The sequence below is a fragment of the Catharus ustulatus genome, chromosome 14 (assembly GCF_009819885.2).
Source record: "Catharus ustulatus isolate bCatUst1 chromosome 14, bCatUst1.pri.v2, whole genome shotgun sequence".
Lineage (NCBI taxonomy): Eukaryota > Metazoa > Chordata > Aves > Passeriformes > Turdidae > Catharus > Catharus ustulatus.
In genome coordinates this window covers 422,575-450,455 of record NC_046234.1, presented here as the reverse complement: position 1 = coordinate 450,455, position 27,881 = coordinate 422,575, and the positions used below count along the sequence as shown (strand labels likewise).

The 27,881-nt window shown below is 62.7% G+C and overlaps 2 protein-coding genes across 4 annotated transcripts; one reads left to right on the top strand and one right to left on the bottom strand.

The window, feature by feature from the left end:
* Positions 1–336: 336 nt before the first annotated feature.
* On the bottom strand, positions 337–17,390 carry NHSL2 (NHS like 2). 3 transcript variants are annotated; one of them, XM_033072270.2, is made up of 8 exons: positions 17,312–17,390; positions 8,722–8,874; positions 7,753–7,889; positions 7,458–7,662; positions 6,487–6,618; positions 3,422–5,620; positions 3,175–3,307; positions 337–2,862 (listed from the first exon to the last, which is right to left on the bottom strand). In XM_033072270.2, the coding sequence occupies exons 1-8, from the start codon at positions 17,373–17,375 to the stop codon at positions 2,550–2,552; spliced, it is 3,336 nt and encodes a 1,111-aa protein (XP_032928161.1). In that variant the 5' UTR covers positions 17,376–17,390; the 3' UTR covers positions 337–2,549. The 3 variants fall into 3 exon arrangements, with proteins under 3 accessions (XP_032928161.1, XP_032928162.1, XP_032928163.1); XM_033072271.2 differs by lacking the exon at positions 17,312–17,390 and adding an exon at positions 11,919–12,083; XM_033072272.2 differs by lacking the exon at positions 6,487–6,618.
* Positions 17,391–17,732: 342 nt separating this feature from the next.
* LOC117002817 lies at positions 17,733–20,511 on the top strand. The gene is made up of 2 exons (XM_033072273.1): positions 17,733–18,256; positions 18,464–20,511. Exon 2 carries the CDS (start codon positions 18,484–18,486, stop codon positions 19,390–19,392), a length of 909 nt encoding a protein of 302 aa, XP_032928164.1. The 5' UTR covers positions 17,733–18,256; positions 18,464–18,483; the 3' UTR covers positions 19,393–20,511.
* The last annotated feature ends 7,370 nt before the right edge of the window (positions 20,512–27,881 follow it).

Sequence of the window (27,881 nt, the reverse complement as noted above, 5' to 3'; positions counted from 1 at the left end):
GTTTGTGAGAGTGTGAGAGTGTGCCTGAGTGTGCCCGAGTGTGTGAGTGTGTGTGAGAGTGTGCCTGAGTGTGTGAGTGTGCCCGAGTGTGAGAGTGTGTGTGTGCCTGAGTTTGTGAGAGTGTGTGAGTGTGTGTGAGAGTGTGCCTGAGTGTGCCTGAGTGTGTGAGAGTGTGCCCGAGTGTGTGAGTGTGCCTGAGTGTGCCCGAGTGTGTGAGAGTGAGTGTGTGAGTGTGCCTGAGTTTGTGAGAGTGTGTGAGTGTGTGTGAGAGTGTGCCTGAGTGTGAGAGTGTGTGTGAGTGTGTCCCTCGGCACCCCAAAGAAGCACAGGCACAGGCGGGCAGCAGGGAGCACTTTACCAAGCTGGCAAGATAAAAAGTACAACATTCCATAGTTGGCACCTTGGCGGCCCCCAGCCCATGTCAGGGCTATTCCCGGGACCCCACTGCCTTCCCGGTAGAACAGCCACAGCCAGAGGGAGCCCAGCGGGGAGCGAGCAGCCAGGGACCGGCACTCAGCCAGGAAGAGCCTCAGGAAGAGCCCCAGGAAGAACATGTTCCTCCAGCCAGGGAAATTAGGATCTCCATCCCATGGCCAATCTCCATCGCACACCTGATCTCCATTCCATGGCCAATCTCTGTCCCACAGTTGGCCTCTGGCCCACTTGGCCATTTTCCCCCCGGCAGCTCCAGGTGCCAGTGGTGCTGGGGGTGTTGCAGGGGGGTCCCTGCCCCATGCTTGCCCCCAGCCCCCTTTGCTGGCTCTGTCCCTGGTTTCCTGAGCAGTCATGTGCAAAATGTACCTGTCCCCAGAGCTTCCCAAGCTGTGCCCTGGCCCCATCCCACACCAGCACCCTGCCACCAGCTGGGGCCAGGGGATGGGGGTGAAATGTGGGCATTCGTTAGAGCTTTTTTTTGTGGGGTTTTTTTTCCTGAGTTTCTCAGCCTGGCTCTTAATTACAGGCTTAAATCTGCAGCCCTGGGAGAGGAAAGGGAGAGATGGGTGAGTACCAGGAGGAAGGAGAGGGGAACCAGCTGGAGCCTCAGTGGGATCAGATCTAGGGTGGGGGGCAAGGATGGGGAAGTGTTTCCTTGGGCTGTGCTCCCCAGGAATGCAGAGCTCCTTGTGGGTCAGAGACCCCCAGAGCAGCCCAGACCCCTTGGAGGAGCAGCTGAAGTGCTTCCATGGTGCCCTGCTGCTGCCAGGACCCACTGCACTACACCCCACCAGCATAGAAGGGCTGGAGTGTGTGGAAATACATCAAGAAATCCAGCAGAAGTTTCCTTAAACACCCTGTTTTCCTTGTCAGCTGCAGCTGGCCCTTCCTGTTTCTCTGGGTGCGTGGCCATGCTGGTGCTTGTAGCTCGTATTCCCTCCCCACAGCACAGCCTCTGTCCCTGGGCCCCCATCTGGAGCCAGGCCAGGAAGAGGCAGCTGGAGCTGAGGGGGACAAATTCTACCCTGAACATGCCAACTCTCCTCCATGGCCCCATGCACATGCCCTGATGGCACATGTGCCACTCAGCCTTGCTCAGCTTCCTGGTGGCCAGTGGGCATGGGTGAGTGGTAGGTAACCCTGGAGGGACCCAGGAGTCAGCAGGGAGGTGGCTCAGGTGATGTCCATCTGGATTCCAGCCACCATCTCAGGAGCATCCCAGGACCTCTGGTGGCCAGGGCAGCAGGAGAAGTCACAGAGTCTGTCGGGGAGATGCAGGAGGCAGAGCTGGGGCCAAGCTTCCTTCCCATGGCACAGCACGCCCAGTTGGCAGCTGGGTGCAGGACCCCTAGCATGGGGGCTGGAGGGGAGTGGGGTGGCTGCCAGACCACTGTGCAGTGAGGCCAGAGGGCTGGCAGTGGAGAAGACCCTGGGGTTTGTTTTTGGACTGAGAGCTGAGGAGCTCCAGAATGCAGCATTTTGGGGGCTTTCAAGGGGTGAGGGTTTGGCTTGAGGTGGTGGTGCTGGCTGCGGACACTGGGTGCCAGTTCCCTGTGTGACAGGGAGGATGCTCAGGGCAATGACAGGGAACCTCCTGTGGGTTTTCGAAAGCAACCGCAGACCCAGCCGAACCCCTGGCGTCTTCCCAAAGTGCATCTGTGTGTCCAGCTGAATTCAACCGGGGACCTCTGCATGGGAAACTCAAGGTACAGTGTCAAAGGGAAGAGAATCAAACATCACCACCACTGTGCATTAGAAAAGCTGTTCAAAGTACCACATGCCAAAGGAACCAGAGAGTCTGAAGCTGTTTGCTGTGGGCATGGGGTGACACTGGCGCTGTGATCCTGTTCTGCTTCCTGGGCAGGTGCCTTCAATCCCAGGAGCTGGCTCAGACAGGGCCAGTTCCAGCCACTTCCCTCGTGGGAAGGGTCCAGAGTCATGAGGGCTTGGGCTCCAGCCACTGCCTTTCTGCCAGCAGCTCTCCAAGTAAGGAACAAAAGCAGAAGAACCCCCCAGCAGGACACAGGGGCTCCCCAGCAGCCAGGACAGCCCTTTGCAGCAGCGCTCCCTCTGCAGCCATCGTCACCCCTCCGCCTGGAGGGGCCCCTGTGTTGTCAGGGCTGGCTTTTGGGGCTGTTTGCACCATCCAGCTCAGGGGCAAACTCTGTGATGACCCTCCGGGCCAGAGGGTTATTGGTCTTGAGCAGTTCAGCAGCAGATGGCCGAGTACCGGGACTGGTTTTGCTGCTCTTCTTCTGGAGCAGGGCTTTAAAATCCTCATTCCTGCTGGAAGACTTCCCACTGCTGCCCACTGCTGCCAGGGACTCGCCAGCTGAGGAGCCTGAAGTCTTTACAGGTGAGTGGGAGGTGGGTCGGCTGCTGAAGGTGTCACCAGGTTCTTTCCATCCTAGGACCTTCCTCTTCGACCTAGGCACCAAAGGGACACAGGTGGGAGCAGTCTGGGGCTGTGGTGAGGTCCCAGAGCAAGGGGCGTGGTAGTGCCCAGCCTGCTCTTCTGGGTAAGGTGACAACATGAGCATGGCAGGTGGTGCTCCTGGCAGGCAGGACTAATCTGGACCCACCCTCCTGGTTGCACTCCGGGCTGCCCAAGGATGAACACTGGCCCCAGTATGGACAATGGACGTGTTGCGGTGGGGGGACACTACACCCAGAGCTGTGACAGTGGTGGCACGCAGTGGGGACAGGTTCTGTCCCCTCCAGTGCATGCCCCAGCCTTACCTGTGGATCACTGTGAAGAGATCCTCTGTGGTGCGGGACATTGTGAACACCTCATCATCCTCCTCCACGATGGACTCGGCTGTCTTGTCACTGGCAAAGCTCTTCTCCTCTGTGCCAGCTTCTGCTGAGCTGCCTGTGGACAGGGAGAAGACAGCAGTGAATCCCTGTGCAGCATGGGGAGCCCCTATCCCTGGGGTGATCCCCTATCCCTGGGGTTATCCCTCCCTAGGAATGAGGAGAGCCTCACCTTGCTCTGAGGTGGGCTCGCTGACAGGCTCACTGGCAGGCGTAGTGCCCACAGCCTCAGGGGATGGCAGATCCTCAGCGTCAGGGTCGCAACAGGTGGGGTCAGTGTCCAGTGTGATGATGGGGCTGGGGGTGGGTGGCAGGTCCCCCACAGGAGCTCCCAGCTGTGCTGGGGCTGGGATGAGCGGCAGGTACAGCACGCTGGGTTTTTTGGGCACTGGTGGCGGCACCTTGGCCTTCCTGCGCTCCCCCTTGGCGCCGCCCCACTCTGGCCGCAGCTCATCCAGGCTGCCCTGCGAGAGCCGCCGGGGCCCCACTGGGATCAGGGACAAGTGGGGGTCCCCCAGATCCCTCCTGAGCTCCCCTCTCCGCAGCACCACGAAGGCATCCTGTGCCAGCCCCTTCTCCTTGGCGGCAGTGCCTGGTGGGGATTTGGGGGACTGGAGACCCTCCTCCCGCAGAACTGGGGGCTTGGGCAGGATGCATGGGGGGCGCCTGGCCAGTGGTGGCTTCTCTGCCACGGGCGGCTTCACTTTCCTCTCTGGGCCTGTGCAGGGGACGTGTGCTGGCTCTTCCGTGTGCTCTGGGCCATCGGCGCTGTCCTCTGGCTCTGAGCGGCTGATGGAGCGGAGGCGGACGGAGCGCAGGTCAGACTGTGTCACCACGGGCATGATGGGTGTGATGGAACTGCTCTTCTGTGCCAGCTTGGTGCCAAAGGTGGAGTCAGAGTGGTGCCGGCTGACCTTCGTCTTCCCCTTCAGGGAGATCTTCAGCCCTGAGAGGTCGAGGTGGGCAGGTGGAGTCAGTGGGAGGTCGAAGGACAGCCTGCCCTTGGGGCTCCTCTCCATGGGGGACGAGGGGGGCAGAGAGGATTTCCTCTCAGGGACCAGCGGCCTCACCCGCACCTGGTGTGGGGAGTGCCCGAGGATGCTGGAGGTGGGCACGGTGGGCGTTGGGGTCTCTGACTGACTGGAATACCCGCTGGATGGGGACATCAGCCCTGTGGGCTTGCCTGGCGAGGAGGTCTTGAGGTCTGCCTCAGCAGAGAGCTGTGAGGGCGTCGTGGCCCTGGAGACTGAAGGGGACACGAGGGACTCAGAGCTGCCCTGTGTCTTGGCACACTCAATGGCCGTGGTCCCTGTGGTGGTGCTTGAGCCAGAGAGGGACTGGTAGAGATCACTGCTGGCCCTCCAGTCCGTGAGGTGCCACTGGTGAGGGGCAGCTGTGCTGTTGGGCTCCCTGCCTGTGCTCCCCTGTGGGTCGGAGTGCACCAGCCGGTGACCCTGCAGCTCCGAGGGGATGCACAGGCTCTTGGGCCGCTGGTCCTTGGGCAGTGCTGCACTGAGCCCCACGTCACCATCCTGCCCCTCTTTGATCAGTGAGACACTGCGAGTGGGTGGTGAGGGCTTCTTCTTGGCTTTCTTCAGGGAGATGCTCTTGGAGCGCTGCCGCCGCTGCCCCTCGGGCACCAGCCCCAGTGAGATGTTGTCGGTGCTGGTGCTGCCCTCGGAGCTGGCGCTGGGGTAGCCCAGGGCATAGTTGGCGCTGCCCCGCCGGGTCTCGGCGTATGCAATGTCCACAGAGCAGAGGGACCCCGAGTCAGTGGGCACCGACAGCGACCGCTCACGGAACCGGCACCCTGCCCGCTCCACCTCCAGCTGTGCCGGCCCTGCTGCTGCCTCTGGCTCCTCTTGGCTTCCCGGCAAGAAATTCCCCTTGGCTCCCTGGGTGCACCCAGAGCTGGGAGGGGAGGCAGGCACTGGGCCAGCGAAGAAGCTGGGCCCGTTGCTGCCCATGTGTTCCTCTGTGGCGATGAAGAAGGAGGTGGAGGCAGCAGGTGAACCTGGGCTGGGTGACGGGATGGAGCCGCCCGGCGAGGTGCAGGTGGATCCCTTGCCCAGGGCAGTGGTGAGGCTAGGGGGGCTCCCATAACCCAGGGGGCTCCATGGCGGGGAAAAAGGGGTGCCCTGTGTCCCATTGCAGGCACTGGCACAAGGGTTGGCTGCCCCATCCATGGCAGCAGGTGGCTGGCAGCAGCGGGCCCCGAGGTCACTGAAGGTCTTCCTCAGTGGGGCCGAGAGAGGTGGACGAGGGCTGATCTCCTGTAGCATCCCCCCGCTTGTGGTCTCAGGCACGAAGCTGCAGGACAGGGACTCAGCGATGGGCGTGTGTGTGCTGGATGTGGGGCCGTTGGCACTGCCTGCAGGAGAGACACAGCCCAGTGAGCACCCTCCTGCCTCACTCGCAGGGACATGGCGCTGCCCCCACGCTGTCCCGTCTTGAGGCTGCACCTCTGCCCAGGCATAAAATGTGGATCTGTTGGCTGGAATGTGCCATGGATAAACCAGCTGCCACGGCAGGAGGCTCTACCCATGGGGAAATGAGTCCCATGGCAACCAAAGTGTTGCCCTGGTGCTGCTCCATGGTGGGGACACAGATGGACTTCAGGAGGAGCCAGGTCAGGTACTGCCAGCTGAGACAGGGAGGGACATGGTGGCTCACAGTGCCACAATGACACCCTCACAGCACAGCCAGGATAGGGAAGGAGCCAGCAGCCCTGCTCTGAACACCCCCAGCAGGCAGGACAGAGCCCCTGAGCCACAGTTGGCTGCTGCTGCCAAGGGTCCAATGCCAGTCTGGAAGCACTCCAGGCACTCTCACATGCACCCTTGGCACTGGCGTGACCGGCTTGCTAGCCCCAGCAAAGGCCTGGTCAGGTGTGTGCCCCACAGCCATGGCACCCTGCCACAGGGTCTGCCCATGGGAAAGATGGGCATGGGGAGCTGTTGGAGCCGAGGCTGGGCAACTCCTGCCTCAGAATCCTGACAAAGGGGCTATCCCTGATGCCATGCCAGCCACAGGCCAGCCCAGTGTCACCTGTGTGCCCAGCACCTCGGGAGGGCACAGAGTCAGTGTGGTGCCTGCATGTCCCCATGGTCAGGGTGTCTCTGGGAGCCCGTCTGTGCCTGGGCTGGCTGCCAGCCCCGGGATGGCTGTGCCACCACCAGGGCAGCTCTGGGGGTGCCAGCCCTGCCCAGACACTGCCTGCGCGGTTCTTGCCGTCACCTTGGTCTCGCAGGGACAGGTTAGGGAATCCAATAATGGTCCGTCTACGCCGCAGGGTGGACTTTGGGTTCATCGCGGTCTCTGTGTTAAACAGGGAGTGACGAGCACTCGCGTGCCTAGCAAAGTGCTGCCCTGTAGCCAAAACAAACAGCCAGGCTGGCAGCTCAGACCCCTCCATCACCCGTGTTCTCTATGTGTCCCCAGCCTAGGATGGTGGCACAGGTGGGAGTGTGGGATGCAGGACGATGGTGTGAGCTGTGTGCGGTGAGCACAGGGGAGATGGAGGCACAGTGGGAGTGCTGCAGATGGAGGTGGGATGGATGGAAGAGACCAGCCCTGCACTGCATGACAGGCACTGGTCTGTGCTGGTGAGGACCCCACAGCACTGTGCTGAGCCAGACTGGGCATGGGTACATGGGGCATGGAGAGGGACCAGTGTGGCCCTGGCACAGATCTCCATGATGGAGGAAAAGGGCAGACAGACACCTCTGCCCTCAGATGGGGGCACCTCACCCAGTCACCAGCCCCAGACTCCGACCTGGGCCAGAGCGTGGCACCTGCGCATGCAAGGACTGGGCAGGACGTGCTGCTGGGAGATGCAGCCCTGAGATGACGAGCAGATGGACAGACAGGGGACACAGGCAAGACAGGCCATATACATAGCATGTGATGAGAGCCCAGGTGACGACAGACCTGGCTGGCTGGGCATTACATCAGGGATGTGAGACCTGCCAGCAGCACGGCCAGCAGAGCAGACGCACAAAGCTGCAGATGACACGAGAGGCAGCTGGGAGTGATGGACACCAGCATGGCCTTGCTGTCCCCGCTCTGCCCCGGTGCCCACCTAACCCACAGGAACACAGCTCACAGCCACAGCCCCCTCCCACCACCCCCCTGCCCCAGATGGCTGCTGGGGCACATCTCTGCCTACACCCCGTGTTCCCCCACTGCGCCATGGGGTGCTGCCCTACCCGAGACATTGATAGGGACAATGTTGGTCTGGATGGAGCTGGGATGATGCCACTGCTTCTCCTCCACGGGGGGCAAGGGGAAGGCCCTGGGCCAGGGGAGCTGCTTGTCTGGGCTGGTGGGGAGGCTCAGGGAGGTGTCAGGAGGCCGAGCACCAAGCACAGTGCTGCTGGTGCTCTCCTCTTCGGCCGCTCGCTGGCTCGAGGGCTGTGGGGAGAAAGGCACGTCAGCCACCAAAGGGACGAGGGTGGAACACAAACAGGGACTTGCTGCCCGCCCTGCCACCCCAGAACTCACCATAAGCACGAACTCAAGGCGCTTGGCAGGTGGGGGTCGAGGTGATGGTTCAGGGGAGGTGTCAGGGGGCAGGTGCCCAGCAGCACGGAAGGTCTGCCCAGTGACCCTGCTCTCAGTGTACTGCTCCTCATACTCCTCTGCAAGAAAAACAGCACCTGGAACCCTGCTCCTGCTGCCAGATCCCAGAGCAGGGGCATGTGGAGGGATGGTGACTGTCCTCTCTGGCTGTCCCCAGCCTAGCTGGCTATCCCTGCTCAGGACAGGCAGCTCAGAACAGGAGGAAGGGAGACCCCAAGGAGGGTCTGGGGGAGCTGGAGAAGTGCAAGGATCCCAGCAGCTGACCCTGTTCTTCCTGGGGCGCACTCAGGGGATGCAGTGGGTCTCGCTGGGAAACAGCCCCACTGGGGAGAGTCAGGAACTCAGTGTGTCCCCATCCTGTAATTGTTGAGCTAATTAATGCTGGTGGCTGTGGACTGGCGGAAAGCAGGGCTGCTCAGGCTTACTTAATGAGATTACAAGCTGGGGGATGGCTGGGCTGCTGATCTCATCTGATGCCTGAGGAACATCTGAGCCAGGGCCGCATGACAGCCTGGGCCAGAGATTGGACAGAAACAAAACCACTGGCCACGTTGATCCAGTTAGGGAGATCAGTGGCAGGTCCCCGGGGCCCTCGTGAGATCTGAGCTGTGGTGGGGCTTGTGGGTGCCCTGGTGGCCTCAGTAGCCCCAGCACGCAATCCTAGTCCCAGCTGCTTTGGCACCTGCAGCAGTGAATTGGGAGCAGAGATCAGTGAGGGGCTGCTGGAGGCTGGGAGCCCCAGGACCCAACTCCTGCAGCCTGGTGAGGTCTAAGGAGTGGCTCAGACCAGTGTGCGAGATGAGCTCACAGATGGCTCACGGTGGTCACCTAGCCTGGGCAGCACCAACCCACCTCCCTCACCCAGCCCACCCCAGCCCCTGTCCTTGCTACCTTGCAGCAAGCTCTGCAGGTTGAGCTGGGCCTCCTGGTGCAGCTGCTCCATGCCCGGTGGGCGCCCAGCAGCCAGGAAGACGTTCACGGGCTGCTGCCATGGCAGCTTGGTGGGGGCAGCTTTCTTGTTCTCGAGGTCCAGGTTAGAGGTGGCTGCAGGAGGGAGAGAGAGGGGTCAGAGGAGGTGGGGGTTGCATTCCCTGCGGGTGCTGCTGTGGAATAACACGGTGCCAGCACAGTGCCCATCCCACCCCAGCTCTCTGGGAATGCCAGGATGTGGCTGTGTCCCACCCTGGCAGACTGCTGCCTGCTGGGACCAGCCCTCATCACTGCCACCACTTTGGGGGCTGGACGCTGTCCCTGAGGGCTGCCAAGAAGGGAGCTGGCTGAAATTAGGGAAGGAAGCCAGCCCTACCACCCGTGCCTAACCGCGCCCGGGTGCAGGAAATGCTGTGGGCTCTGGTGAAGCAATATCCTGGCTGTGGAGGAGCAGAAGTTGCAACTGAAAGGCAGGAGCCAGGGACCTGTCGCTTCCATTCACTGCAGCTTGGGGCTCACATGCCCTGGCATGGACACCCCCGCAATTCTCCAGGGAAGGAAACCTCTGTGAGGGCTGCTCAGACCCTCTGAAACACCCCAGCGGGTGGAAGAGTCCCTGGGAGCAGGATATGGGCTCAGCAGTGAACTGGCCCTGTGGGGAGCTGAGCTCTGCTCCCCCACGAACAAGCTTTGCCATGGGAACCCTGCAGTGCTCTGAGTGGATGTGGGTTTGTACCCAGCATGGATTCCAGGGAGTGCCACCGGTGGCACGCTGCCTCCAAGGGCATCATCCACGCCCTGGCAGGCACAGAGCGGGTCTCTGTGAGCTTTACACAGGGATATGGATAACAGGGCTCATCCTCCTGTGCATGGTCCTTGTCCCCATCCCCACCAGCTGAGACCCTCCGATCACCAGTGTGTGACAAATTCTTCCCCTCTGCCACCTGCAGTGCAGTGCAGTGCAGTGCCTGGCCCCAGGAGCACACCACTGCCCTGCTGCCAGAGCCTGCTCTGTGCCAGGCCCCAGCTGAGGCAGCAGAAGCAATCCCATATCCTGGGACAGGGAATGGTCCCCAAACAGACGTGGCATCCCCAGCACACGCCACATTTCCCTCTGCCCCCAGTGGTCAGGCAGCTGTGGCCCAACTCATCTGCACTGCACCATGAGCATCCCCCTGCTGCTCACGGTGCCCTCCTGCCTCCAGGTGCCCTCCTGCCTACAACACTCGTGTGCCCTCGTGCCCACCCTTCCCCCAGCTGATGGAGCCTGCACAACGCCCAGCAACCCAAAGCAAGGTGCCATGTCCCCAGCCTAGTTACTTTTATAATTTGTTTCCATAACGACGGGCCTTAACACCGGGTTTTTTCCTTTTTTTTTTTCCTCCCTTCTTCCTCCTCTAAATAATTTGACTTGTTTCCATACCAACCAAGTAGTGTTGGGGCGCATGTGTGCATCTGTGTGCCATGCACAGGGCAAGGCTAGGCATCTTCCCAAAAACCTGACCCACAGTGCTAGGGGCAGCGACCCCATCTTCACCTCTGCAGACCCCAGACTTGCTGTTTTTGGCAAGGTGGGGGACCCAGTGCTGCCCTGTCATTTCTGAGAGCACCCCAAGGGTGCACCCCTAATCCTGGCTTGCTGCACCCCCTGCCTGGCTCCCACAGCACCAGCCTTTGGCCTCAGCACAGCTGATGCTCCTCACTTTCTGCCCATACATCCCCCTGCAGCCACCCCCAGCAAGGGCTCAGGCCCATCCTGAGCAGCCCCTGCAGCCCCTGCCACCCTCCCCGAACACAGGACTCACCTCTGCACCTTGGCCCTGCTGCCAAGTCACCCCAGCACCCACCCTGGCACGTGGGCAAACCGCAGCACCACAGCCGGGGCCGCCCTGGGCGTGGCGGAAACACGGCAGCACCCACGCCCAGCACCCTGCCCCGCTGCGGGGACACAAGGGGAACACGCACTGCCGGGGTTCTCCCCCGTGGAGCTCCCCACTTTGCTGCCACGTGCTCCTTTGGGGCTGTGAGTGACACAGTGCAGTCCTCAGCTGCTCTGGGCTGTGGGCAGGCACTGCTGAGCTTCTGGCATTGCCAAGGTGCTGGCATCACCACGGCATGGGCATTGTGGGTTCCATGTCCCCAGTTGGGGACAAGGGCTGGGGGCAAGAATGGATGAGCTGAGCACTCTCCTGGCACCCAGAAGCCCCAAACTTGCACTGCAAGGCCAGCACTGAGCCAGAGTGAGCTTTGTGTCCCTGGGAGCAGCCACGCCAAGGCTGTTGAGGGAGCAGTGGCTGTGAGGGTGTTTTGGGAGCAGCACTCCCAGCCCAGCATGGCATGCAGCTCGTTGATGGGGTGTGAGGAGCCAGCAGTCCGGACTCAGTGCCACTGCCACACTGCTCCCAGGGGACAGGCAGTACCTGGGAGCAGCCTGATGCAGGCCCCGTACAAGGGCAGGTGGTGAGTGCCCAAGGAAGCCCAGCTGCTACCCCCATCTGTGGACACGGGGTGCCCCAGGCAGGTGGAAGTGTCCAGCAGGAGAACACAGCGGCTGGCCGGGATAGCTGAGCTGAGCAATGCCCTTGGCAGTGACCTCCTGCCACGCTTATCAGAGACAGGCTCTGAGCACAAAATACCTCTGAGGGGCTCCCAGGCTCTGGTGAATGCCTGGGGGACATGAAGGGCAGCCTGGGACAGCAGAGCCTGAGACAGCTCCACACTACCAACCCTAACCTTGACCTGAGCCTGGCCAGCCCTGCTGCTGAGGGAAACTGAGGCACAGCTGGAAGGGGGGTGGCTCATCATGCTCTCTGCTGGCACCAGGCCCCCTCCTGGCCCCAGGGATGCAGAGAGGAGCAGGCAGCATCCCCTACTCTGCCTGCCGATGGACATCTGCTCGGGATGTTCCCAGAGTCAGCACCATCAGCTGGATGCAGCGGATGCTGCAGCCTCGGAGTCCTGCTGAGCATGAGCCGGTGCCCAGGCTCAGGGTGTTGTGGCCCTGGCAGGTACACAAGGACTGAGGCTGAATCCCAGGGAAGTTCTCTTGAAGGGGAGCTGAGCTCCCGTCTCTCCTGCAGGAACAGCATCCCTGCAGGATCTGCAGCCCCTCGGTATCTCCTGAGTCACCCCTGGTCCGTGCCAGCATCCCTACTCACCCACAGCCCAGGCACCCCGAATCCACAGCGAGATATTTGACAGAGCCATCGGAGTTGTTTCAATCCAAGCTGAAGCTCCTGTGAGACGATGCCTCTCGCTTGAATTCACCGCCAAACTTTTCCCTCTCAGGCTCACTCCCCACGCGCAGGAGATGCCGCTCGGAGCCTCGGTGCCAGCGTGGAGCAGTGGCAGCAGTGATGTAACGGCGGCAGCAGCAGGCGATGCGCCACCAGCACAGCAGCCATGGCAACGGGGACAGCACGGCGGCTGCCGGAGCACGGGCACGCCGGAGAGCGAGGGCAGCGAACCGAGGCCGGGACCGATCCCAGCAGCACCCCGAGCCCGCGGGCCCGAGCCGTGTGCCGCAGTGCCCGGACCGTGTGCCACCGGCTTCAAGCCACTGTCGCGGCCTGCCCGCGGTGCCGGGCTGCTCGCCGCCGGCTCGGGGACATTGCCGTGCTCTGAGCCGGGCACAGGCTGCTCCACGGCGAGCGGAGAGGAAGTGAGAAGAGCGCACACAGGGAGCTGGCAGCGGCCGCAGAAACACCTCCTGTCCCAAGCTCACCCTCTGCCGAACCGGACCTGCCGGACCAGCTCCCTGCGGGACGCTGAGCCGCTTGCACGGCAGCCCCGGGACCGGATGCCCGCCCAGGTCTGAATGGAATCCTGAAGGGATACCCTACTGACACCGCCAGGCCCGGTGCCACAGGGCAGGGGTGCTCACTGAGCAGACTGCCCCGTGTGCCAGGGATGAGCCCTTGCTGGGAAAGCCAAGAGACTATGCTCTGTCCAAATCTGACCCTCTCCAGGACACCTCCCACTGTCATATGTCTCGTGACACAGCTCCAATCCCCACCTACACAGGTGTCTGACCTGCTGGCGGTTGAGGCCAGAGGGACTGGAAGCCTTTCAGGGGTGCCACACCCAGACCCCAGCCTGGCCAAGCTAGGACCCTGGCACAAGACATCCCCGAGCTCCCCACAGGTGCCCAGCAGGACCACAGGCACTGAGCAACAACAGCCTGAACACACCAGATCTGCCAGGGGTTTTTGGCTCTTCCAAGCTCCCTGTTTAACACGGAATCAGCTGATTTTTGTGCTGATAGGAGATAAGGGTACTGCAGGAGTTGCTGGCGGCAGGGCAGATTTGGCAGCTGTGGGGTCCCTCAGCTCATGGGGAGAAGGCTGGATTATGTGAGGTTTCTAGGAAAACCATGAGCAGCAAACCAGTCAGTGAGGTCCCTGTCCATAGGCAGGACTCAGAGCTGCAGTGTGTGAGGACATTTGATCCCAGCAGCCAGGGAGGGCCCTGGTCAGGGAGTTCTGGCAGGAGGGGACATGTGTGTGCTGCAGGATTTGGCCAGCGAGCCTGGACCAGGAGGAGCCCAGAGTGCCATTCGCCTGTGCTGTGGGGATAGGAACTGCCCATGCCCGTGCTGGCACCAGAGCTTGGCCCAGGACTGCACCAGCCAAGGTGGACTCAGGCTGCTTCCCAACAAGGGGCTCAGATCTACTGCTCCTGGGGCCAGAGCAGCAGCACAGGAGCAGGCACTGGAGCCCCAGAGCCTGGCTGGGCCCAGATTCCTGCACCAAGTCCTCCACCATGAGCAGCAGGACCAGCACCCAGAGCCGTCTCCAGCCCTGCTGTGGCTCCCTGCTAGCCTCCTCATTCTGCAATCCTCGCTCTCCCGTGCTTCCCAGCAAAACTCCAGCCACAAGTCTTTCCTGAAAGCCTCAGCAAGCCTGGCACGGCAACCTGTCAGATCCAGCTGGTCCTGGCAGCCCAACATCGCTCTGTCATGGCCAAGGAACCGCTGGGCACAGAGTGGCCATGGCCAGCTGCCGTGATGTGCCCAGCCTGGCTGGGACTGCTTGGTGGCACATGTAAGCCCAGGCAGTGCTCACCACTCTGCCCAGCGTGGGTTGCCTGTGTCAGAGGCTGCTTCCAGAGGGGTCCTTCCAGGAAAGCACAGCTTCCCCTGTGCCCGGCTGCTTTTACACTCCGGGGCCGGGACAATGTGAGGAAGTCGCCTGAGAGGGGAATGCGGCCAGAGGCCCTGGGACAAAGGGGCCTGAGACCTGAAATCAGCTACAGCAGGAGCGAGAGCAGTGACAACAGTGAGGGTCCTGGGTGTCTGTGATGTTTGTGTCCACCCACTGTCCCACAGTCCCACATTCCTCCCTCCTGCTGCCCACCAGCACGTGGAAGCTGCCAGGACAGCACAGTACCACCAGGACAGGCAGGATCTGTCCCTGCAGGACTGATGAGTGCTCAGTTGCACACGTGGGCTGGGAGCCTCTGTCCTTCTCTTGCTTTGTCAGAGCAAGGACACCCCACTAGGCTGTGGAATGGCAGAAGGATTTAAAAGGGACAGGGACACTCCACAGCTCAGGTCAGCCTGGGAAAGGTGGCACAAGACTGGTACTGCTGGGCAGCACTGACCCCAGGGACTATTGCATGGCATCCAGAGGCTCTGTGCCCAGGAGGTGCCCCCAGCCTGGGGTCTTGCCCTGTAGAGTGAGCAGTGCCTGCAGATCCCACCGCCCCCACTGCCCGCCTCAGCCCTGCCCTGCCTCCTGCCTTACCTGCCCGCTGCCAGGGTGCCAGGAGCCACTCCACCTTGGCCATGGCTCTGAGTGCGGGGGGAGGCCGGTTGCTCCAGCCACCCAGGAGCTCCTGCCTCAAACCAGGCTGAGAGCACTGAGCTTCCCCCGTCCTCGCTGCCTCTAGCTCCAGCGGGGAGAGGAAGCGACCAGGAACTGAGTGTTTGAGTCAGCGCCACAGCCCATTGTCCTGGCCCCGGCCCCTCTTCCTTCCCCGGGGATGGACGGTGCAGGGACTGTGGCTCTGCACAGCCCATCCCACATCCACCCGCCCTCAGAGTCACCCAGGAATGCTCATCTCTCTGCGTGCATCCCTGCTGCAGCACCTGGAGAGGGATGCTACAACTGGGACAGGCAGGAGTCCCTGAGCTAGACAAGATCATGGAACCAAAATATCCTCCAGCTGTGGCTGGAACACCTTCTGAGAGTGAGACACAGCACGTGGGGGCTTGTCATCCCAGCAGAGCATGGCCCTTCCTACATGGGGCAACCACAAGACTCCTCGTGGGGACACCAGCACCTGGAGCCTGTGGCTGTCCCCAGCCCATCTGAGCCACTGCCCACCAGCTCCCCCAGTCCTTACAGGTGACAAAACCAGAGCCCTTCTGAACCCCCTGGCTCTGATCTGGGAGCTGCCAGAGCTCCCAGAGCTTCCTCTCACTCCAGCTCCTTCCAAATCCTGAAGCAAAGGCTCCTCGGGGACTACTTTCCCAGTGCCCCAGCGCTTTGTAAAGTTGAGCTGGCTTCTCCCAGAGGATGGAGGCTCCTGGGAGCCAGAGCTGCAGCACAGCCAGGAATGCTGCCTCAAGCGCAGGCATTATTCAGGAACATCCCACACCAGCAACGACCCACACCCACCACAGGGCTGCTCCTTATGGAGCCTCAGCTCCCTCCCCTTCACAGATAAGCTCCAGCCAGGACCTGCTGCCACCTCTCTGCATGGAAACCTTGTGCAACTGCTCAGGAATGCCCCAGGCACTGAGGTCCCGGCAGCCCTGGGAGTGTCCAAGCATTTACACCCAAGACAGGTTTTGAGTCATGCAGTGTCAAGTCCCACTCCTCCCTGCCCCCAGCAGCCAGGGAGACCAGGACCTGAGGGAGATCTGCTGTACATCTCCAGGCTGGCGGGGAACTGCGACCTGAGGACAGAGATGAACCAGCTCTGGCCAGGGCCTGGCCCCACAACCCCCCTTGGGCCCTTTCCGCAGCTCCAAGACTTCCTTTGACAATCCAGAAGTGTGATCAGTTCTCCCTCTGAGTGGCACCAGCTGGGAGAGGCAGGCAGGGAGCAGAGCAGCATCCGATGCTCTGGGCACTGCTCATCTTCCCTGCCTGCAAATGGGAGCCCAGGGCTCTGTGCTAGGTAGCAGCTGGCACAACACCCCTCATCTCCTACCCTGTGGACACTGCCTCCGGGTGGGGAACGGGCCAGCACCCCATGGTCCCTCTGAGCCCCACAGCCCAACCACTGCCCACTTCCCATGCCACCAGAGAGAGCCAAGGGTGATGTGATGGATACCAAGCATCTCTTACCCCTCTGACCCACAGCTGAGCCTCCCTCCTGGCCCCCTCCTGTGCAACCCAAAGCTCTTGTGCCCCATTTCAGTGCTTTTCACCCACTGCTTCAACAGCGTTTGCAAAATTAGGCAGCATCAGGTTGTGCTGCCACCCTCTCTGCCCACTGATTATTAAGCTGTGACAGTCATTTGGGCTGTGACAAGAAGTCCCCATTCTCCTGCAGTTTCCAAGCAATCTTCCTGAGGTCTCTCCCAGGGCTGGTGGTTCCCTGCTGCTGCCCACAGTGCTGTGTCCCACTCCCAAGACAGCAGGCAGGGAAAGAGCAGCAGGAACCGGGGCCAGCAGAGCCCAGCATGTTGCATCCAGAACTCCAGGGCTCTGGTGGGCCTGGTGCCAGGAGCTGTGCCAGACCCCAGCTCCCAGCTCCTCTGGCGTTCCCAGGAGCTGGGCTGGAAGAGCTGGAGCACTGGGGAGTGTGGCTGAGCTGCCTGGGCCAGCTACATGGGGACAAAAGAGAGACCAGACAGGTCCTGCTTGTCTGACCCTGCTTCATCAGAGGGCACCTGCCCTCAGTGCCCGCTGCCAGCCTCAAGTGAGTCCTCTGTTCCTTCTGCTCCCCCTCAAAGAGCTGCCTGCAGAGCTGCAGGGCTCTCCGCCCCCCCGAGATGGTTTGTGGTACAGGAGCCCCCAGACACCCACCACACTGCGATGTGTGGGAGCAGGAGCTGGGGTGCGGGGGCTGCACAGCAGTGGGCTCCCTTCCCGGGGGGGCCAGATCCGGGATATCAGCTGCAGGGGCTCCCCACTGCCGGGGCTGGCTCCCACACCTTGGGGTGCATCCCTGTCCCCAGGCTGGCTCCCCACTGCCAGGGCAGCAGTTCCATGCCCAGGACTGCCTTCCCTCACCTTGGGGCTGGATTCCCATGCCCAGGGCTGCTTCCCCACTGCATGGGGCTAGCTCCCGGTAATCCGGGGCTGGCTACCTGCAGCTCGGACAGCCAGCACCTGTCCCACATGCTGGGGGACCGCGGTGGCCCCATCGCCAGCCCCATCCCGCGCCATCCCCGTCAGGAGGCCAAGCCTCGGCCGGGGTGACCTCTGCCCGTGTCCTCCAAGCGACCCACCGGGAGCGGGGGAGCGAGGAGCGCCGAGCCACAGCCCGAGCACGCCCGAGCCGCCCCTGCCCGCCGCCGCACCGGGGGTCGCAGGGGTCGCGGGGGCGGCGGCGCTGCGGGGGCGCGGGTTCGGTGCCGCCCCGCCCTCGCCGGTACCTGTTGCCGAGCGCATCCTGCCCCGCCGCTGGCTGCGCGGCCCCTTCCGCTGCGCGTTGCCCATCCTCCGCCGCCGACCGGCCCGGGCTCCGCGCGCCACCGCCCCCGGGCCGCCCCCCGGCCGCCCCCCGCCGGGCCCGCCGCGCCGCGCGGGGAGGAGCCGCGGGGCCGGGCCGGGCCGGGCCGGGCCGCATCGCTCCGCTCCGAGCCCACCCGAGACGCGCCGAGCCGAGCCGAGCCGGGCGGCACCGGCCCCCGCCCCGCCGCCCCCTCGGAGCCGAACGGGCGCCCAATGGCGGCGGCTGCGGGGGCCGGGCGGGCGCGGCGCGGGGCTCGGGAATACCGGGGTGATGGGGATGGGCTGCGGGGTTTGGGGCTCGGAAATACCGGGGTGATGGGGTTGGGCTGCGGGGTTTGGGGCTCGGGAATACCGGGGTGATGGGGGTGGCGGTAGCAGGGCTAGACACCCCCCGAAGAGATGGGGATGTGGGGTGTCAGGGTGATCGTGGGGCGGGGCCGGGGCCAGGCACCCTCACACCGCTGGTGTGGGGATCCCAGGGCTGCACAGCCCCCAGGGGGAGGGATGATGGGATTGGCTTGGGGGCCCTCGGGCTGGGCAGCCCCTGGGGAGTTGTTTGATTTAGGGATAAGTGGAGGGGGTCCTGGCGCTGCACAGCCCCTGGGGTGGTGGGGATGAGGTGGTGCCAGGGATGGGCACCCCTGAGGCAATGGGGCTGCACCTGAGGTCCTGGGGCTGGGCACACCGGGGGTGTCGGGGCTGGATGGGGAGTCAAGGGCTTGGGGACCTCTGACAGAGCAGCTGGAGGCATGCACAGAGGGAAACAGAAGGCATGGGAAGAGCTTTGGGGCTGGGTTCAGCCAGGAACCCCGTGTGAGAGCTGCAGGACATTGCAAGAGCCAGGCCTGGGGGTGATGTCATCTCAGGTAGGAGAAACAGGGTCGTCTCTGTGTGCCAGTGCCTCCAAGGTCCCCATTCCTGTCACTGAGTGTCCCGGGCAGTGCCATGACTGCACAAAGCTCAGCTGCATGCAGGGGCCTCCAGGAGTCCAAGGATCAGCTACTGCCCTTGGGTTCCTTCCCCTGGCCCAAACCTCATCATATCCCTCTCACGGGGAAAAAACCCCATCCCAGAGTGGAGAAGCCTGTCCAGCATGCCAAGACCTCCCACGTGCACAGCACTTCACCTCTGGGAGCCAAGAGGGGTTGGGATGGCTCAGCCCAGTCGCTGTGTCCCAGGATGGAGCATCCCTGACACATCGGATCTCGGCATCCATTGTAGCAACAGAAAGGACCAGAAAGCGCTGGGAGGTTGTTATGGAAACAGCCACAAATTGGATCAGTACTTGGTGCAGGGAGCAGTTTGTGTGACTGATGTGGGAGCAGGTGGGTGTGACAGGCACAGCGGTGTGGGGGGCCCGTGGTGGCACCCCGCTGCCCAGGCTGTGTCCCTGTTCTGGGCTGGACTGTGGCAGTACCTCAGCTCACAGGGACCCAGGCATGGGGTCCCACCCCCCTCACGCAGCCTCTGCACTCCCCAGGGAGGTGAAGGATGGGCGAGTTGGGGGTGGTTGGCAGAAATTCCACCCAGAAAATACTTTCAGCTGCTTCCCCAAACCCCGGCTGAGCCCAGCACATGGTGTCGGGGGGGCAGCGGCCCCTGCGCAAACAGCCCCACTGTTGGTCGTGGGGCTGCGATCCGACAGCGTGGGCACTGCTCTGCTCCCTGGCCTGGAGAGCCACGCACGGTTCCCATCACTGCGAGCCACTCATCACCCTTGTGCGGGGCAGCCCCGGACCCCGCATCCTCCTCGAGCCCCGTGGGCACTCATGGCTGCCGGCGCTGTCCTGGCCACACGGCTCCTGGGAGCCCAGACAGCCCCGCGTGGCTCGTCCGGGACACCGGCACACTATGCTGGGCCAAGGGGCAGGAGGGTGCCTGTGGCCGAGCGGGGACGTGCCGGTGCCACGGCCCCGTCCGGCCCGAGCGCGGGAGCGGCTCCGCTCCGCGTTCCTCTTCTGGCACAGAACCCAGCTATGAAGAAGACATAAACATTTGCTAAGTGGCCGAGCTGGTTCTTTTCGGGCCAAGAGGCCATATTAGAGCTCACATCATCAAGGCAGATGAGCTCACTGGAGAACAACGACTTGGGGCCGGGCCAGGGCTGGGGAGCGGGGCCAGGGCTCCCAGCCCCGAGCTGGCACCATGACCAGTCGCTCCTGGGGCAGTCCCGGATCCCGAGAGGGGCCATGTCCCGGCAGAGCCACCGGCAAGGCAGAGCTGCGACACCGAGCCCCACAACACTTTCTGGTGCCCCGCTGAAGGTGACCCCCAAGCTGCCCCCCGAGGCCTGGCAGGGATCTGCGTGCAGGGCTGGAGCTGACATGACACCTTCGTGCCACCCCCAGTTCCCTCCAGGCTCCACATTCCTGGGATTCCTTCCGAGCACCGAACATCTTTCCTTGCTCTGTGCGCTGGTAACTGCGCCGGGGCCTGATCGTCCTGCGCAAAGAGGGCACCCCGCTGCCGGGGTGCCAGGGTTGCAGGATGCGGCCACCTGGTCTGTTCCAGCCCGGCAGTGTGAGAATTCTCAGAGAGTGTGTGTGGGGTCAGGCAGAGGGGACAGGAGTGCCCCAGCCCTGATCACCCCACAACCTGCGCCCACATCCCCGGAGGTTCCTGTGAATGCCCCCCAAACAGCAGTGCCAGACAGCAGCGCGGAGCCGGGCTCCCACCATGTGCCGCGCCACCACCACTATACCTGTCATTTACCAGCCACACGTGGGGTGCGAGGGGTGGCACTGGCACCTCCCCCAGGTGACACCGGATCCCCCAGCCCCTCTCAGGGCACCTTCCTCCCGCTGGGGTCTCTGGGGAGGCTCCCTGTCCCAGCCTGGGAGGGTGAGGAGGAAGAAGAGGGACACATCTAGTCCCTGGGCTGGGCACGGGCACTTCCGGGGAGCAGAGGGCACCGCGCCCGTCCCGGGGCTCTCCCACCGCCGCTGTGTCCTGCGAGCCCTGTCGGTGCCTTGGCGCGCACAGGAGCCGAGCCGAGCCGTGCCAGCCCTGGAGCTGCTGCTGCCGGCACCCAGCTGCGGTGACAGCCACATGTCGCGCACCCACCCCTCCCTGCCCTCGTCCTGCCAGGCCCTCCCGGGGCGGGGCAGGAGTCCCACCGGCAGTAAAGGACAAAACTCTCACTTACCCAGCTCTGCCTCCTCCTCTCTTCCCCGCGGCCCCAAGGCCAGGGGGCAGCTGCCCCACAGCTCAGTGGGTGCCCCGAGCCCCCGTGGCCAAGGAGGGACTGGCGGCTGCCCTGGCCGGGAGCGGGAGGCGGCCACAGCGCCAGCTCTGGCAGCCGCTTGGTCGCACTAACTCGAACCAGGTTTCTGGAGAAAGGCTGGATGGAAACGCTTCTCCCACTCCAGCCCAGGCCCTTCTTAAAGACATAGCTACACATCCCTGCTGCGGGTGCTGAAATCGTAGCGTCTGAGCGGGAACAGAGCATCCTGCCAGCTGGCGACTTTCGGCGGGTCTGCGAGCCACAGCAAGGGATGCAATGGGTGGCTCCCCTGGAGAGATGGTGGCATCCAGCACCTCTGCTCAACTGTGCCAGCCTGCGTGGGTGCTGTGGGCAGCTGCCAGCTGACCCTCCTGCAATTCACAGGGATCAGGCAGCCAGGTGAAGGTTTCCTGGGGCTTGCAGGGAGGTGGCTGTCCCCACCCCCCTGCCCTTGGCTGGGGTCCCAGTGCGGCAGGAAGGAGCTGGTCCCACACAGGCAGCCCCTTGCAGGTGGCCTCGGCAGCCCATGCTCAGCCAGGACCACCCGGGAGCCGCTGGCTGCAGCTGTGGGGATGGGAACACCCTGGGAATGGCCAGAACCTTCTCCTGCTCAGGACCAGAGGGCACCCCGTGCTGGGCATGCAGTGGGGGATCTGCTCTCTCTGCTCACGGGACACAGCTCCGTGAGAGGCTCTGGGGATGGCAGTGACTGGATGGTGATGGCCGAGCCCTGTCCAGTGAAGACGTGCTGGCATTGGGCAGCCATGGCCACAGCAGCCAGCTGGGAGGGATGGAAAAGCACAGGAGTGAAATCCTGACACAGGGGAGGTGATCTCAGGGCTGACCCCACAGTAATGGAGACTTCCTCCCATTTCCACAGAGCACAGACCAAGCACAAGACGAGTCAGGAGTGTCCTTCCAGGAGCACTGACAGCACAGATCCTGCATCCTCAGCATGCCGGGACAGCCCATGTCTGCAACAGACACACGTGTGCGCACCCAGACATATGCAGAATCATACACGTTGTCACACTCACACATGTACAGAGTCACACACACGTGCCAGGGGGGGTTTGGCCTGCTGTCTCTGTCCTCCTGCCTGGCTCTGAGGACACTGAGTCAGGGTCCCAGCACTCAGCGGGGCCATGCTGCTCCACATGGGTGCAGCTGCCCATTCAGGATGCCAGGAAGGGAGGAAATGGTTGCTCACAGCCACTGTCTGGGGATTCCCTTGTTCTCTGGTCTTCTTTGATCTGCTGCCATTTATTAACTTCTACAGTAATGATCCTCTCCTGATCCCTGCACTGCCCACCACACTCAGCCTCCGCATGCCACGCAGCTCCATGCTGGCTCCTGAGGCTGTGCCCGGCTGCCAGGCACTGTGCTGTGCCAGGCTGGCAGCAGGGTCAGGCTCCAGCAGACACACAGGGGATGGTCACCCTGTGCTCCCCCAGAGCCATATGCCTGCCACTGCCCGAGGTACCAGCCTGATTCCCTGCCAAACATCCCAGTGCCAAGGTGGGTGGGCAGGGGAGAGCAGGAGGAGGATGGCAGAGCCTGCTGGCACGGCTGAGGAGCAGATTCTCCTTGCCAGGATTCTTGGCCTGTTGGGTACTGTGCCAGCTCTGGATCAATGCAGGCTCTGTGCTGTCAGCTGGTGGCTCCCGTGCATGCACAGGGACTGGCGTGTGGCCGGCCCTGTGCCAGCACCTGCAGGGCAATGGGCACGGCCAGCGGGCACGGCACTGGGCATCCGGGCAGCACAGACCAGCCTGGGAGCTGGATACACGTCCCCAAGGGACTGCTGGGCTCCAAAGCAGCCAGGTGGGTCCGTAGTGAGTTGCTGTGTCCCTCCCCAAGGGTCCCCTGCTCTCCAGAGCAGGGTGCCTTGCTGCATGGCTATCCTGCACAGGAGCCACCCTGCCCTCCCAGCTCTGCCTCCCTGGGGCACCACAGAGCTCTTGCAGCTGGAGAAGCGGCTGCCAAGGAACGGTCCATGCTTGCTTCCTCACGGAGGTGAGTGCATCCCACACACTGCTCTAGGATGATGCAAACTCCAAGGAAACACATAATTGAAGCCCATCCATGTTCCTGGCCCATATTCCCAGCCAAAGGGGGCTGTCAGTGCTGCCTAAGAGGAACCAGGAACACTGGTACTCATGGAGTTCCTTCCAAGGCTCTGCAGGGATGGGCCTAGGCAGGAGGATCCAGGAACACCAGGGTGTGTGAGGCTGTGAGGGGACAGCGGTAGCTGCACATCCTTGTGCTTGCATGCACTTCTTACAGGTCGTGGGGGTCCCAAGGACCTGCTCTCCCCAGGGACTTACTGCACCTGAGGGTCACAGCCCAGCTTCTGAGCAAGGGCTACCAGCTCAGCTCTCATGTGAATCCTTCCAAAACACCACCCAGGGGTGAAAACACCTTTTTTGGAACGAGCGTTTGGAATCATCCAAGCAGGAATCTCAGCCCTGACAGAACCCCAGCAGGGTGGGAGGGAGGTTGCAGCAGTGAGCTGGAGATGCCATCCCCAACATCAGCTCTCAGGATGTCCCACATGGCCCCCCAGCATGGCCAATCTGTGCAGGAACCCCACACCCACAGGCAGGGGACCCGTGACCACGGAGGCTGGGAAAGCCCAGACGGGGCTGTCCTTGCCTTGCAGGAATGTCAGCAGTGTGGGGAGCAGCGTTGGGGTGTCCTGGCCCTCAGGCTGCCTGCAGCACGCATTTCCAGGGAGGGAGTGGCCATCAGTGCGGAGGATCGCTTCCAGCCAGAGTGGGGCCGCTGGGAGCCGGGTGTTATCCATCCATCCCTGCTCCTCTGGCTGAGCCGTCAGACGGTTCCTGTTAAGGGGGGGGGTGTGGTTCCTCTCCCCCTTGTCCGGCAGCCAAGCCAGGATCCAGCCTTGGTCACCATCCCAACTCTCACCCACACCTGCAGCCGGGGAGATGTGCTCACCCCTCCGACATTGCCATCACCACCACGGCTCGGGGAAATCAGGCACAGAAAATGTTTGGAGGTCTGGGAAGGCTTTGGGAGCTGCTCTGCCCTCAGAGGAGGCTGCAGTGGGTTTTGGCTAGGATGAGCAGTGCTGGGCTCCTGAGGGGGCCCCCACAAGCCCCTTTGGCACTGCTGTGAGGCTTGGGCACTTCTGTGGGGCAAGTAGCCCTCACCTCACACTGGCCACAGCCTGTCCTGGTGGCTAAGAAGTCTCCATTTCACAGTGCCATTTCACAGTGGTGGTTGTGGCCATGGGAAGAGAGCACCAGGCTGAGCTGAGACCATGTCCCACTCCAAATTAACCCTTCTTGTGCCCTGAATTTGGGACATCTCCTTCCCATGGCACTGCAGTGAGAGCCCTGCACAATTCCTCGCACTTTGTTCCAGCTTGAAGGGCGCTGACCCCATGGACAGGGCTCTGTGACAATGACAGCTGTGGGGTCAGAGCAGTGGGGCTCAGGAAGGTTCACATGGGTGAGCCTTTGTGTGCTGCTGCCAGCACAGCCTGGGGTTCCTTCCAGAGAAATGTCCTGCAGCTCTTCAGGGACCTTGTACAGCCCCATCCTCTGCTCCACTGAGATTTATTTCTGGAGCTGAAGGGTCCTGAGGAGCAGACTGAGCCACACTGGCATGTGCAGGGGTGCCGGTGGGGCAGGGGCCTGGTCCGTGCTCTGCTCTGGCTGCAGTGGTACCCCGTGCCCAGCCCTGGAGTCCTTGGCTGGCTGCACCAAGGGATGAAGGATGAGGGATGCTCCCAGCTCCCTTGTTCCCTGTTCCCAGCTCCCAGCTCCCAGCTCCAGTGACAGCTGTGCACCCCGCCACTCCCATCTCTGCTGGTGAATAAGCCCTTGGCTGCCGTCCCCTGCTGGAAGCAGCCATGCTGCCTCGTCCAACAAGTGTTTCCCCAGCCTTTGCTGTATGATTTCCTCATCTGGAAGGAGCACTGCTCCACTGGCATCTCCCCTTCCTGAGGAGGCTGAGGCAGCTCCCTCAGCTCACAGTCTCTGCAAACACCCATGGACACATCCTGCTGCTCAGTGCTGACCTGAACTCCCCAGCCACGGGAGGAGGAGAACCACAGCTGTCAAATCTTTCTAAACCTGTCTGGTAGGAACCAAAACCAGGCAAAGGCTTGTGACGCAGCTGAGGGTGCCCAAATCCGGGAGCTGGCACAAGGACCATGCTTGGGAAGGGCAAACCCCCACAGGCCATGGGAGCTGGAGTCAGGTCACCTGTGAGGGCTGAACAGACACCCCCATGCCCTACCTGCACTGCAGCTGGCCTTTGGTCACACCTGGAACATTTCTGCTTCCTGAGAACTGTCTGGTCCCCGTCTTGTGGCCTCAGAGGAGCTGGAGGATGGAACTAATCCCACCCAGGGTGGCGCTGGGTCTACAACAAGGATGTGCTGTGGCTGGTGCTGAGCAGGTGTTGTCTCCAGCCCTGCCCAGGAGGCACCTGCTGGATCTCTAGCCTGACCCATCCCTGGCTGGACCATGCCAAGCTGGCCAGACAGGCTGTGACATGTCACCTGGACTCATGCTGGCTGAGCAGAGGCTGTGCCAGGGCACGACTGCTCCTGCATAAGCTCCCCCTGGAGCACCTTCCATGGGCTTCCATTCGATTTTAAGTGGGGAAATGGGATTTTTGCCATTGGATCCTCTTCAAGAAATGAAAACGGAGGAGAAAACAAACCCCAACCCCAGTGTGGGACATTGTTTATTGTTTGCTCCTCACTCCTGGGTCCCTGCTGTGCTGCAGCTCAGTAGGAAGTGTCCTCTCAACCGTGGGCAGCCACCACTGTCCCACAGCTCCAGGGGCTCACAAGGAGCTCCCATCTCACCAAGACATGATCTGGTCCCCCACCACGGGCTGATGCTGGAGCTCTCAGCAGAGCAGACTGCTGCTGAAGGATCAGAATTTTGTGCTTTACCCAGGTAAATTCAGTCACTGGGAGCTCTGGCATTCCACGAGTTTCTGGGAGATGGATGTGGAGCAGCTGGGTGGGTGAATGGGCTGTGCTCCCTTAGGATGCAGGGGGAAATGAACCTCGGAAGCCCCTGTGCCACTGAGCAGCAAGGAAGGTAAGCTTGGCTCTGTTCACACTGCCCCAGCCCTTCCCACGAGATAAATCACAGCATTTTCATCACCACACACCTCTAACCCTATCTCCGAGCCATCCCAGCACATCCACATCCGTGCATATTCACTGCTCTAATGAGGAACTGTACACTGGAGGACAATTTGCTGCTGTCTCACACACACCTGCAGCTACCTGTGCATGGAATCAGCTGAAAACACAGCGGGGGCTACACGGAGGCACGCTCCACCGGCCCATAGCAGCTGCAGGGGTCGCCCGAAAACCCCCGAAAATCCCACAAAAAATCCCACAAAAAATCCCCCACAGCATCACTCTGCCGATCTCTGCCCCCTACGCCATCTCTTCCACGGCGTCCTGCACTGTCCCCCCACAATAACCCCCTGCCACCTCGGTGGCACACAGACAGTGCTCCTGTGGCCACCTGGAGCAGTCCCAGGCGCTGGCCAGACACGGGCACTGAGGCACCATCTGGTACCGGCACGGGTAGCTCCTCCTCCAGCAGAGGCTCCAGCACGTTCAGCACTGCTGCTGCCAGCTTCGGCATACGCTGGTGCCGTGCCCGGGTCAGCTTGGGTGACGATGGAACCTCGTTGTCCCCTCATTGTCCCTGCTCGATGCGCGGGACAGGGGGAGCCGCTTCTCAGTCTGGTGTCGGGTCCGCAGCGCTGTCAGGAACGGAGCAGCCCCAGGCTCAGGCTGGGTGCTCCGCTCGCTCCCGGCATTCAGGACACAGGCTGGGAGGATCTGGCGGTCATTTCCCATGGCTCCAGGCAGATGGAGCAGCAAGGGAGCTCTTGCGAGGGGATTTGCCGAGAGCAGAGGCACACGCTCTGCCGAGGGCCTGGGAAACGCGCGGCGATCGCGGGGAACGCGCTGGAGCAGCCCTGCCCTCCCCGCCCTGCAAAGCTTCTAAAATAAACTTCTATAAACAACTCCAAAAAGAGCTCATTTTAAGATCCCCCGAAACGACGCTGCCTGTTCCTGACCGAGCACAGCAGCCTGTGCCAGACCGAAATATTTGGAATGGGAAGTGGAAGAAGTCCAAGGGAACCCAAACCCCGCTGGCTGCCAGGACGAGCTGACAGGATGCCCCAGATACCCAACACCCGAGTGAAAACTGCCCCACGCGGGACAGCACAGCCCCCTCGGTCCCCTGCCCCAGGGTGAGGCGAACGAAGCACCTGAGGCAGGGACAGAGTGTGAGTGGCCAGGAGCAGCCCTGACAGCCCGGTGTCCCCACAGCCCCTCGTAACTGCATACACAGTGTGAGGGGTGCTTGGCTGGCAGCCTGGAAAATGCCCACTGTGAGCAGGGAAAGGAAGCACGGGCGGAGGGAAAGGGTGCAGGGCTGTCCTGGCCTCGCCCCAGCGCCCTGGCCACCACCAGCATCACCCGGTGCGGCGCCCTGGCCACTGCCACTACGGGCCTTGGTGAGGCATTGCCCCCCATGCCCCGCTCAACCTTCGTTGCTAACGGAGCGGGGGTGATGAGCCCCGAAAGTCGGAGCCGGTGCGGGCCACCCGCCCGGGGAGGGGACAGAGGGTGACAACGTCGGAGGAGCAGCAGCGCAGCGCCCCGGCACTGGGGCAGGGAGTGGAGCCCTAGGGAGCGGGAGGCGGCCCCGGCAGTGGCTCTGGGGCCCGCAGGTGTCCCCGTCCCCCCGTGGCTGTCTGTCTGTCTATCCCCCCGTGTCTGTCTGTCTGTCCCCCTGTGTCTGTCTGTCCCCCCGTGACTGGCTGTCCCCCCGTGTCTGTCTGTCCCCTTACCTGCGGCGGCGCGGAGCGGGCGGCCCCGCAGCAACGACTGCAGGCGGGCGGCGCGGCGGTGCAGGCGGGCGGCGCGGCGGGCCAGAGCCCGCAGGTGGCCCTCGATGTCCCCCAGGAGAGCCACCGAGTGGCCGCAGAGCTCCGCCAGCTGCCGCAGCAGGGCGAAGGCCGCCAGGCTGCAAGTGTCCCGCAGGTCGGTGAGCGGCCCCGCCGGCCGGACGCGCACCGCCACGCTCCGCCGGTAGAACGGCATGGGGCGGCTCGGCTCGGCGCTGATAGGCTCGGCGCGGATAGGCTCTGGTTGCCCCGCTCCTGTTGCCCCCCGGCCCGGTTCGGTTCAGCCCAGGCAGGCTCTGTTACCCCCGTCGAGCCCCGCGGCTGCGAGGGCTGTGGTCCGGCCG

Bases quoted from the DNA above. Each gene is read 5' to 3' on its own strand.
- NHSL2 (XM_033072270.2), bottom strand. From the start codon at position 17,375: ATGGGCAACGCGCAGCGGAAGGGGCCGCGCAGCCAGCGGCGGGGCAGG. The intron at 7,890-8,721 runs GTAGCAAGGACA...TTTTTCTTGCAG, and splicing joins CCTGCAGAGCTTGCTGCAAG to AGGAGTATGAGGAGCAGTAC. The intron at 7,663-7,752 runs GTGAGTTCTGGG...TTCTCCCCACAG, and splicing joins GCCTTGAGTTCGTGCTTATG to CCCTCGAGCCAGCGAGCGGC.
- LOC117002817 (XM_033072273.1), top strand. From the start codon at position 18,484: ATGCCAAGACCTCCCACGTGCACAGCACTTCACCTCTGGGAGCCAAGA.